The sequence below is a fragment of the Hippocampus comes genome, unplaced genomic scaffold, assembly GCF_001891065.2.
Source record: "Hippocampus comes isolate QL1 unplaced genomic scaffold, H_comes_QL1_v1.1 scaffold377, whole genome shotgun sequence".
Lineage (NCBI taxonomy): Eukaryota > Metazoa > Chordata > Actinopteri > Syngnathiformes > Syngnathidae > Hippocampus > Hippocampus comes.
The window spans coordinates 213,050-224,453 of record NW_017805832.1 but is presented as its reverse complement, the minus strand read 5'-3'; the positions used below and the strand labels follow the sequence as shown (position 1 = coordinate 224,453).

Sequence of the window (11,404 nt, the reverse complement as noted above, 5' to 3'; positions counted from 1 at the left end):
CCCCCCCCCCCTCGGAACTTTGGCTTTGTATGATTATATCATTCAACCAGAGATCCCGCGAAATTTACATATCGGAATATTACATATTAATGCAGATTTACCTCAGTTGACATTTGCAGAATTTCAGGTTTATGGTACAGAATTTGTCCATCTTTGCCTTACATAGAGAACCAAGTTATTGACTGTGTGTGTTTTCACACCGAGTCCCACAATGAGGTGTAATTAGACAACGGGACAACATCAATAACTTGAGTAAAAGTAGTGTTGAACACATCTGCCTCACAGGACATGCATGCTTGCTTCTCCGTTGTTGCTATTCTGTGTGGAGTTTGCACGTCGCTAGCGTCAGAGGAAATCCTGATGGGTCCAAAATGAGCAATTTTTGGGAGACGGCAAAAAACGGCACGTTTGTTCAACCATTTACATTGCATCTTCAAAGTGAAGAAGCCATTTGAAACACTTTAAATTGGTACTTTATTTGTAAAAAAAAAAAAAAAAAAAAAACAACCACGTGTGTACTGATAGATTTGTGAAATATGTACCAAACTGTAACATTGGGAGTTTCGGGCCCGACGGCACAGATATGGTCTTCCTGCTTGCACTTTTTTTCCTCAGAGTACTCCACATCTTCCTCTCTCCTCACAAAAATATGCATGTTAGGTGAATTCAGGACTCCCAATTTGTGAATGTGCAAGTCTGAATATAGACAAACAACCTGTCTCTTCGTCCCCCTGCCAATTGACTGGCAAACAGTCGAGGATGGATGTACACTGCCACTTGCCCGGAATCAGTTGAAACTGGCGACCCTAATGAAGACAAGCAAGATAGCAAATTATTGGATGGATGGACTTGGCCTCCTATTTTCCCGTGTCGCTGTACCGTGCAAATGACGATGAGATGAAAAGGCCCGCAGTGTGAAATTCATCATTTAACCGCATTTACTTTGTCTGATATTTCCATCCGATAATCTTAAACATGAACTATTGGGCGAAACTGTATAAGAAAATAAGAATATAAGAAGGAGGAAAATGCTTTTTTTCACGTCGCTCTATAATGAGTTTGAATTTAAAGACGTCAGAGGCTTGTCATTGCATTGTTGCGCTTGTATTTGGACCTCGCTCTAATAAAGTGAGGATTTCATACGTAGGAGCAAACCATCTTAAAACTTTTCCGATTCAGTCTGATTTTGTTTTACTGTCTTTTCTCTCAAGAGAGTGAATTATGGCTTCCTCCTCCTTTTTTTTTTTTTGCTCCGAGCTCCTGTGTGCATTGTGAGCTCCTGAGGCTAAGCTCAGTTACCCTTTGAGGTGAAGCCCGCTTTCTTGCATCCGTGATCTTATTGGTTGGGGCGCTACTCAAAGCCGATGACCACAGGTGAAGTCTGAGACATAAATGGACTGCTAAATTGAGAGCGCCACTCACCGTCTCGCCTCTCTTCTTCACCCCAGCCAACCCCGCGCAGCAGCTCCCGTCGTTCGCTCACGCTATGATGGACTTAAAAAAAATAATATGCTGGGTTCACGTAATGACATTATGGAAAGAATTCTCACCTAAATAAAATGCCATCATTTCACCAGATACGATTTTGTCAGACCAACTCATCGTAAATAAGTTGAGTGGACGTAAAGTATCGGTGTTGTCAGGACTTATTTTCAGTATTTGATTCCAACTTCCTTTGTTCATGAAGGGCAATTGGCTAATTTACAGTATAAGCATTGATATTGTGTGTGATATTGTGTGTTTTAAATTGTGTGAACGTCATTGCCCGTGGGAATTGCACGTAGTGGCATCGGTTTAGCAATTAATCCATCAGAGCGGAACATTCCGGATCATCCATCCATCCCTTATTCGGGTTGTGGGTTAGCTGAAGCCTATCCTAGCTGACTTGCGGTGAAAGCAGGGGTAGACCCTGGCCTGGGTGCCAGTCAGTCTTTTTTTCTTCAACTAACCTAAGACGCATGTTTTGGAATGTGGGAGGAACTCGAAGTACCCAGACAAGATGCTCAGCTACGCTAAGGTGCTATATTCAATGACTTTCCCGACCCCTCAAGCTGATTTATATATTTTTATTTCTCCCAAATTGAGCCGTTATTGGAGACTTCTGTTAATTCAGGCAGATTTTAACCACTTTGCATGCAAACTCTTGCTTACCTTTAGGAATTGACATGATAGTTTTTTTGTCAAGTCTGACAGTGGTATGAAAATGGCAAATTTTGGCTTGATCGAGCTGCCACAGCATAGGTGGATAAACTTGGCGTGTGGGCAATATTATGTAAATTAGCCACACTGCAATGTCGCAGTCCGACAAAAATTTGACCACAGATGCAGTTTTTCAGAAAAAGACAGCCAACAAATATTTACCTGGTATTTTGCTTTACCTTTTGATTGGTGTGCAGCAATTCCAGAGACACAACTATTTGTGTACCAAACATAAAAAATAAAAAAAAACAACAAAAAACCCCAAAACATTTAATTTTCTTAAAAAGTTTTCCATAATATGTCCCCTTTAGGCGGGACAAATGCAGAAACAGAAAAGTAAATACATCACATTGGTATTTACTTACAATACCCAATTAAATTTTGTAAGAGGCGAACAGAAGAGACGGCAAGGCTAATTAAGTATTTAGTGCTGCCATATAACCTTCATTTTATACCCTCTCCATTTTTTGTGTCTTGAAGTCTGGAATTTGCCATTGACTTTGCCGCCCGGAGCTTTGGCTGATGCTTAGTCATTGTCACAGATGCTCCTGATGAGTTAACTGCGGCGTAAAAATGCCTGTCGCCTCAGGTGCCGCATGCAGATGAACAGACTGCGTTTTGACAGGTACAAGCGAGAGATGACAAACGAGCGCGACAGAAGCCCCCGTAATTGTTTGAGGAAACGAATGATATATGTGTACACATGTCCGATAATTGTTTTCTCTCGTTCTCTATGAGAATTGAATGTTGCTGCATTATTTCCTTGCTGGCCATGTCCCAGTATTAAATTGTCTTCTACTGTTATGACTTAAACAAGACTGTCTTTTTGTTGCGAACTGATTAAGGCTGCTGATAAATTACCTTAGTATCACTAATTTTATTTGACGCTGCATGTCGTTATTGCTCCCGCTGTCGCGTACTAACTCAAAATTTTGTCATGTTCTGTGTACAGTGGCTACTTTTTTTTTTGCACCGTTTTTTTATCGCCTGCGCAGGTGCGTCTTCGAATGAGTCACTGACGGCACGGTAATAAACCACCGCCGACGGTAAAATAATGAAAAGTCATAAAAGGCAGATAATTGGCTTTTTTTCACCCTCTATGAAAATGGATGACTTCTGAGAACTGAAACAAGAGGGGACAAAAAAAACAACACGCGGGGTGTACGGGCAAGGGACAAGGCAAAGGCACAGGAAAGACAAAAGGCGACCGCTTTTTAAAGCAGTGTGGAAAATTGTAAAGGCTGTCGGAAGGAGGACATTTATTGTGGTGACAAAAAGAAAAAAAGGATGACCGAGCAAAGTGGGAGAAACATCGATCTCACACACACATGTGCCCTCTTTGGGCTCTTCCATGTGTAATTACAGTGAAGAGTTTCCGGAACATCATCATCATTTAGAGCAGCGATTCCCAACCTTTATTGAGTCAAGGCACATTTTTTTTTAAGTTCGAAAAGCACAACTAAACCAAATTTTCACAAAAAGAGGATACATATGTCAATAAATCATGCTTTTTGCCATCTAATAGAAGATCGTTTATTTGTTCTTTCTGTCACTGTAAATTGCTGGCATAGGTAGATGGACAAAGATACTTTATTTGTTATCAATAAATAATTTTCTCACCAATCAAGTGAAATTTGATAAGTTGTTGAGGGACCGATACAGTAATTAATTTTCATCGTTTGAGTAACTGTGCCATGAATTAAACTGTCCCCTCTGAATCATGCTAACTTTCGTCTGTTCAAGTGAACCACAAAGTAGTCTGATAAATCTAACAAAAGTTCTGGGGTTGCTTTGCTACACCACCACCGGGGTGAATCATTGCAGACTACTGTACAATGGCATCTCAGGACCGTCAAAGCATTCTGGAGCAAAATGTGCGACCCTGTGTCAGAAAGCTTGGTCTCAGCCACATATCATGGATTATCCAACCGGATAAAAACACACTGTTTAAAACACTGGCCAGAAGAAAACGCATTGGACTATTCTCAGCGGCCTCTGATCCTATTGAGCGCAAATGCTCCGCTTGACATGAGAACAGCGACCGATTGATCGTATGTCACACATTTACTCCTGCCTGCCTAGCAGAGCGAAGCAGAAAGACAGAAAAGGTGGAAGGAGTTCACTTACGTGGGTTTCAACAAGGTGTAAAAGCGAAAAAAAATAAGCGGGTGCGGGGGTGGGGGCTGTGTCACCTGTCATCATGAGACACAGAAGGCGCCTCAGGTGCTCGCCCCGCCACCTGGGAGGACACATTAAGTTCTGATAATGCCCGTGGAGTGTCGTGACTGTCAGAGTGGCGTGACGGAACCACTGAGGAGACACAAGGGCCAAAAGAGAACATGACACCGACAAAGATGGTCGGGGAGGGCACACGGGAGCGAGGGTGCCAAATGGAAGACTGGAGGGGTGACGGGTATTGTTGCTCTCTTGTGCTCTCCAAAAAAAGCAGCAGGAATAGACTGACAGCCGCACTCGAATAATCCTAGAAGAAAAATTAAGTCATAATTGGATTTTCTTCTTGCTCCTTCGAGGGATACTTTACAAATTTTCAGCAGTAAAATGTTCACATCTTTTCTATAATGAATTTGATGATTTCATCACTTTTCTGTGTACAAATAGCACCTTTAAAAACACACTTTGCCACGCGTTGTCGGCTGGATATGACATCACGTGTGCTCAGGGTCAGGTAACAACCAATCATGTGAAGTTCGCAGGCTGAGCCGTGATTGGTCATTACCTGAGCCCTGAGCAGTAGACAACATGTTCACTTTTTACTGCTTAAAATTGCTAAATCAGGCAAATATCCCTCTCAAATGGGTAGGAAGATATTTTCCAACATCTTAAACCGGTTTTAAAATGCAAGGCACCCGACATGTCGTAGGAAAAATAAATCACTGATTTCACATGAAGTTTAATAACATCAACCATTTTTTTAAGGATGATGATGTTGAACTTTAAATGGTGTCAGACCGGGACTTCGCTCACGACTCACCTGTCTCTCGGTCAAGATGTATCTTGTCAACATACTTCCTTAACGCTAATTCCCAAAACATGGCTTTAGCAGCATCTTGTGGCATATTCATTAAAAAACAAAAAAAAGCACCAAAAATCCAAATGGGTAAGGGTTTCAGTGAACAGCTGGGGATTGGTTCCAAAGGAAAACAAAACAAAACAAAACACCAGTTGGTGAATTTGTGAATATTGAACCTGGAGTATGTGGAGGATTTTTGTCGTGGAATGTTGTGAGCTCCCATTTCCCTGCTGTTTGTTGCTTCCTGGAGGAGTTGGGTCATAGCAGATGTACTGTTGATGTAGGTCTTAACTGATGTCCAGGAATTTATTACACTGAAGCAAGTAATCGACATTTTCCTGTTTCCAATATGAAGCCACTATGCTCTGGGGGTGGAGGGGGGGGGATCACGCTGGGGAAGGTTTCAATGTCAAAAGCAAAAACAATGTTCTACCATTGTAAAAGCAACTGCGTCTTGTCATTGTGGGCATCGACGCGCACAGACCTTGAGCATGTGGACTCATCAAGCTTTTATGTCGACCAGACATTTGAAACATTTCCTCTGTGCCAATATCCAACATGTTTGTCCTTGGGATAGGATCAAGATTGGATAGTTTCATCTATATGACGGTTATGGAACTCGGTATTGCACTTGGTTGACATTTTTGCCTTTTTCCATTTTGCTCTGTCTTACTGGGTTATGACTATGTATTACATTACTGACATCGCTTTTCGAAACGACATTTAAGTCGTAACAGTAACATACAAGTACATAAAGAGCAAATGAACGTGAATAGACATAAGGTGAGGTGGATAGCAGCTTCAGGGATCCAAGTGAACTATTAGCTACAGTAAAAATTGACAGTAGGATGTGAGAAATTGTCCAAGTTTTATGTTTCATTGGATTGGGTGGGAATGGAGATGCCTTTTTAACCCATTTTCCATCACAGTAGACTTCCTACCCACTTTTTCCACCCCCCTCAACAAAGGACATGCAAAACTCATATCAACAGCCCACTGCCTGTAAATATTTTGCACCTCTGGAGGTAGTATCAGACATCTATTCACTTTTCCTCCGTAGAGTAGACCCGCCCATTTTTCCTGACATATTTACAGACATGTTAAACCATTGTTCCACTCCAAAATGCAGAAGCACAAGAACTTGCTTGGTACCTCTCAGTATAGCTGGTCAGAAGCCTTTTATACACAGCTTGTAAAAGCCATGTTTTCTTGCCCTTTTTGTCACTCTTCTGTATAAAGTCAATGCTGCAATTTTTTGCCTTTTGCTGTCGTATCTGATGTTGAACCGATGGTTCTCCATTTAGTTCTAGTTTTACCCAATTTTGTACCTTATACTTTAAGTCAAGTGGTCCCTTGAGATACAAGTGACACCACATATTATTATTTGGAGATGTCGTTCAGCTGATTCAAAAACATTTGTTTATGTATTTATTTGCTCTTGTGAGCAAAAACTCGAGATGCAAGATCGTCGCTTCACAACAAGCAGCAGTTTGGCAGATAGTAAACAATTCTTCCAAAAAGAGGCCTCAAGCAGTTTTAGAGCCATACCCAAAATGTGAAAGTGTGTTGTCAAAACAAACAATAAACAACGTGAATTATGCAGTATATTTAGCCCCCCCCCCCCCCCCACACACACACACATAATTTAACATGTTTTGTTGAATGGGAAGCGACTTAGACAGGCTTATGACTAGCATCTGTGTCATGTGTTATGATCCTTTAAGCAAGATATATTTGAACACCCCTGGTGGGGCAACACATGGAGACAGATAATATAGAAGTATTCTTTATCCTCAGTGAAAAATGACTATTACTGAGGAGTTGAAACTGTCTCGCGTGCGTGCGTGCGTGCGAGGGAGAGAGAGAGAGAGAGAGAGAGAGAGAGAGAGAGAGAGAGAGAGAGAGAGGCTAGTGAATATCTCTCCTTTCTCACATAAACAAATCTGACATAATCTGGCAATATGACAAATCCTAACACATTTACATTAACGTTTCCGTTTTTGTTCCTTCCAGGGAGCCTCGGCGTCCGACGAGCCTCCTGCCTGCCGACTGCAGCTCGGCTCTGCTTCTGGGTAGGGAAGATGAGCCCTTGCCTCCTGGCGTGGAGACCCTCCCCCTGCGGCTGATGCAGCAGGACTGCACCGCTGTCAAGACCCTACTTTTGAGGCTGAGGCGCACCCTGCAGGAGGTGGGCTACGCTTACTCACTCACTGATATTGAAATGCATACACAGGCTTTAACTGGGAGGGCTTCTTGGATGAATTGCCTACAACCACAAGCTAAAAAGGGTGATTAGTCTTCTTTCACTTCACTGACAGGGGTCTTCCCAGGCTGTAAAACCCAGGAAGTTATTTCAAGGAGCAAGGCTTTGGGCTAAGGATATATGTAGTGATTACATCTGGACACATTCATCCCCTGTGTTTTTTTTTTTTTAATTAACTTGATTTCAGCTCCATTAAATCACCACCGAAGTGGACCCTACATATACACCACCCCACTCTCTTTATCACCTTTTGTAATTTAATCAGTAATGCGAATAAGGGCAAGATGTTTACTCACACTCACTCGCTGACATGAAACTGCCCGTTTCACTTCTCTTTCAAAGCGTTTGCCACAATAGGCGCACAAGATTTTCCATTGAGGCTCTGAGTCTCTCGCACGAGAAGCATTCCGAAACCATTTACAGTAAATCTCCGTGGTTACCTACAGTAGGTGTTGTTATATTTGATATTTTTTTCCATGAATATTATTTTCCCCCCCATAGGAAATCAGTGAATTCATTTCTTCTAGGCTCAAACTTTCATTGGGAAAGGTCTATCATATACTTGGAACTCCCAAGTTCCTTTTGCTACCATAGACGAAGCAGAATCCCATGGAGCCTTAACGGAGATACGTCACGTCACACAAGAGGATGGTTTCGAGGCGTATTTTGTCCATGAAGGACATTTACATCGCAAAGTGCTGCGGCACGGTGCAGGTTGCCGCCAAGAGCTCTGAGCACATCCATTAGCTCTGTGTCATCCGAATGCGTGAGTGACCTTTAACTGAATGTAGCATTAATAAACGCGCTCGCAAACGCACAGAAAAATCCGCATGAAAGGCTGACCAGTGGCCTCACCGCACATCACAACCATGATAACCTTTAAAGTAAGATCAAAGAACCCATCTGCGAATTTGCGTCCGGCCGATGTTTACTCCAAGGACTTCTGTGAAAGAGACATGGTATGAAAAGTAATAATGAGGAGGAACTAAAGGGAGAGCAAAAGTACAGAGGCTTTCTGATGCCAGGGTATATATTTACTAATCTCTTCCCAAAACTGTGTTTACATGGGCCAAATTCCATTGTTTTAAATATCAGTGTAAATGGTTACTTGTCTATCCTGTGATTGGCCATCTACCAGACCAGGTTGGACCCCCGGCCAGCGTGTATAGGCTTCAGATCACCCACCTTCCAAATGAGGACAAGCGCCATAGAAAATATATAGATTGATGGATGGAAATTTATATGACACAAACACGTTTGAAACAAGAGAGACCCCACACTTGGAGAGGTAAAGAAATCAGTGTGTTCTTAATGCACTTTGCGTGTGGTGGACTCAATGTGACCAGTCCAGCACACCGCACGCGTAATTCCACACATCCAGCATTTCCACCAACGTGAATCCCTGCGGTGACGCCACATGTGAGGTTGAACTTTTACGATTGTTGGAAGCAACCATTTTCTGTGCAGTTTTGAGAGTAGGAGGGGAAACACATTTAAAATTGATTTTTTTTTTTTTTTTTGAGTGTTGCATTTGCAGACCGATCAAAGGGAAGAAAAAATGCTTACCGTGTACTTGAGCTTCCATTGCGTTTCCATGTGACTCGGCATGTCTGTGTCAACTCCATTTTGTTTGCTTGACCTTTTCGCACTGAGCACCCAGCAGTTCTTCTCCTGTGTTTAGCCTAAGCGGTGCCATTTGTTGTTTTTTTTTTTTTTTTTTGAAACCACAAAACAGGTTGCATCCGTCACAAAACAAAAACAGTGGGAGGTAGCATACTACAAAAACTGCTCCGCCATAATTGCAAACGGTGTGGTTCAGATTTAGTTTGATTCAAAGAGCGCCGTACAGCTGCAGACATTCAAAGTCGCTCCTTAAAAGTATTGAAAGAGCGTGCATTGACAACATTTCTACACATTTTCAAACAAAAGGTTTCAAGACCTTTAAAAGCAAAGGAGAGAAATAAAAAGAATCTTTATATCCGTTCAAGTGAAACTGATCTTAAAAAAGATTAGAGGATCTTACTCAAAGAAATGTCGGGAAAAAAAGCAGCGTTTTTTTAAATGGATTTCAAGACATGTACACTTGGGGCTGACTTAACTTGTGTTTGAAGACATTCGCCCTTGTCGTTGTCCTTGTTTGTGCTACCAGTAGTTTGTTGAATGCATCTCGCATTTAACCGTCGCATTTACAATTGATTTATGTTGCATTTGTCTTTCTTTCTTTCTTTCTTTCTTTGACTTTAGGTTGTGTGAAACTGTGACTCTGGCATCCTGGTCAATTCCTCCGCATGAGTTGAAATGCTCACAAGGGCGCTGCTTTGAAAATTCACGAGTTCATGATTGTGACAGCACAATTGCATGACTGTATTCAACTGATACACATCATAAAGAAGGAATACATGTTTGGCCATAGCTTTGAGTCGAAGTACAACAATTAATCGAGCAATCGACAACTTATCAATTATCAAATTGATACACAATTGTATTTGACAAGCGATTAATTGGTTAGAGACCTTGTTCAACTTAAAATTGTCCAAATGCTCCAAGTTTTAGCCTCTCACAAGCAAATATTTTCAGATGTCTGGCAGACATTTATTTTCCGGGCTCTTTTTGTAAAGTGCGATTAAAAATGTACGAAATTGTTTGGGGATCACAAGTTTAAACTATTTCTAGGCAATTATAAACAAATGTCAATTACTTGAGGTTTCAAGCTATTCACGGCAGAGCGGGTTCCCGATGGTTTCTTTTATCTAGTTTGGGAAATCTTGTCATGGAGCCTCCTAAAGTGCATTACTTTAATATGAGGTAATATTCAAACTTTCTCATACATCTGATCGACCTGTATATTTTGCGAAACATGCACTTTAAGTCACCTACAGAAACTCGATATATTGTCTACCAGTGGCTTATTGAGTTAGGTGGCCAAAAGAACACGTTGAAAATGTCATCCATGTGTTCTACATTGGTGCCTAATACAAAGGATCCCCATTTGTCACTGTCAGTCGCAGATTCCAGCACAACAGCCACACTCCCGTTTTGTTCCAGCACACTCTCACATTTCAGGGGCTCTTAAAACTAAACTAGGGTACCAGTAATGGGAAAGAGGAAAAGTGTAACGATAAACATGGAGTAGGGAAATGTCCACTCGGTATACACAGAGCGATAAAAGTAATAATGAATTACATTGGTAAAGTGTCACTGACAAATTAGTGGCTCATTTGCTTGATTTCTGTGCGGGCAGCGTCGGTTCTGTTCCCACACAACAACGGTGAAAGGGTGAAGGATTGTCTGTCTCTATATCCACTATGTGCCCTGTGATTGACTGCCAACTAGTCCCTTTTGCCCAAAGTCAACTGGGATAGGCTCCTGCTCCACGTGAAGCAGAAAGTTTTTTAGATTTTAGCAAGCAGATGCTAATGCTACTAGCATCTGCTTAACACGTATTGGATAATGTCTGACACAGAAGCTTGCCAACAAATTGTTATCCAATGCATCGTGTCTGGCCTCGGCAATGTTTTATTGATTTTGTGGTTAAGTTTTATGCATATTTTTTTTTATTTGTGCGACAGTTAAAATGTTACTGTTACTGATAAATGTTTTATGATAGTGCCATTACTGAAGTATGGGGGGGAAAATTGCTCTGAAATGAGCTCAACTTGGAAGTAAATCAGTGTCAAGAAACAGATTTCTTTTTTTGCAAATATCCTGTCATTTTCAATTTAATGCCTGAAACTCATTCCCAAAAAGCTGGGATGTGGGCAACGCTCAACAAACACCTGTTCGGAACGTTTCACGAGTGACAGGGTTAAGTGGAAACAGGTGAGTGTCATGTTTGGGAATAAAAGAAGCATCCCCCAAAGGCTCGGTTGTTCACAAGCAAGGGCAACGTCCCAACTTCATTGGGATTGGGC

At 41.6% G+C, this 11,404-nt stretch overlaps 1 protein-coding gene across 3 annotated transcripts in view; it reads left to right on the top strand.

Annotated features, from left to right (window-relative positions):
• Nucleotides 1-11,404, top strand: part of ccser1 (coiled-coil serine-rich protein 1) — a 108,774-nt gene that overhangs the window by 30,570 nt on the left and 66,800 nt on the right. For all 3 annotated transcript variants that reach the window (XM_019887549.1, XM_019887550.1, XM_019887552.1), the window contains exon 7: nucleotides 7,244-7,418. In XM_019887549.1, coding sequence (XP_019743108.1) covers nucleotides 7,244-7,418 — 175 coding nt within the window. The remainder of the gene's footprint in view (nucleotides 1-7,243; nucleotides 7,419-11,404) is intronic.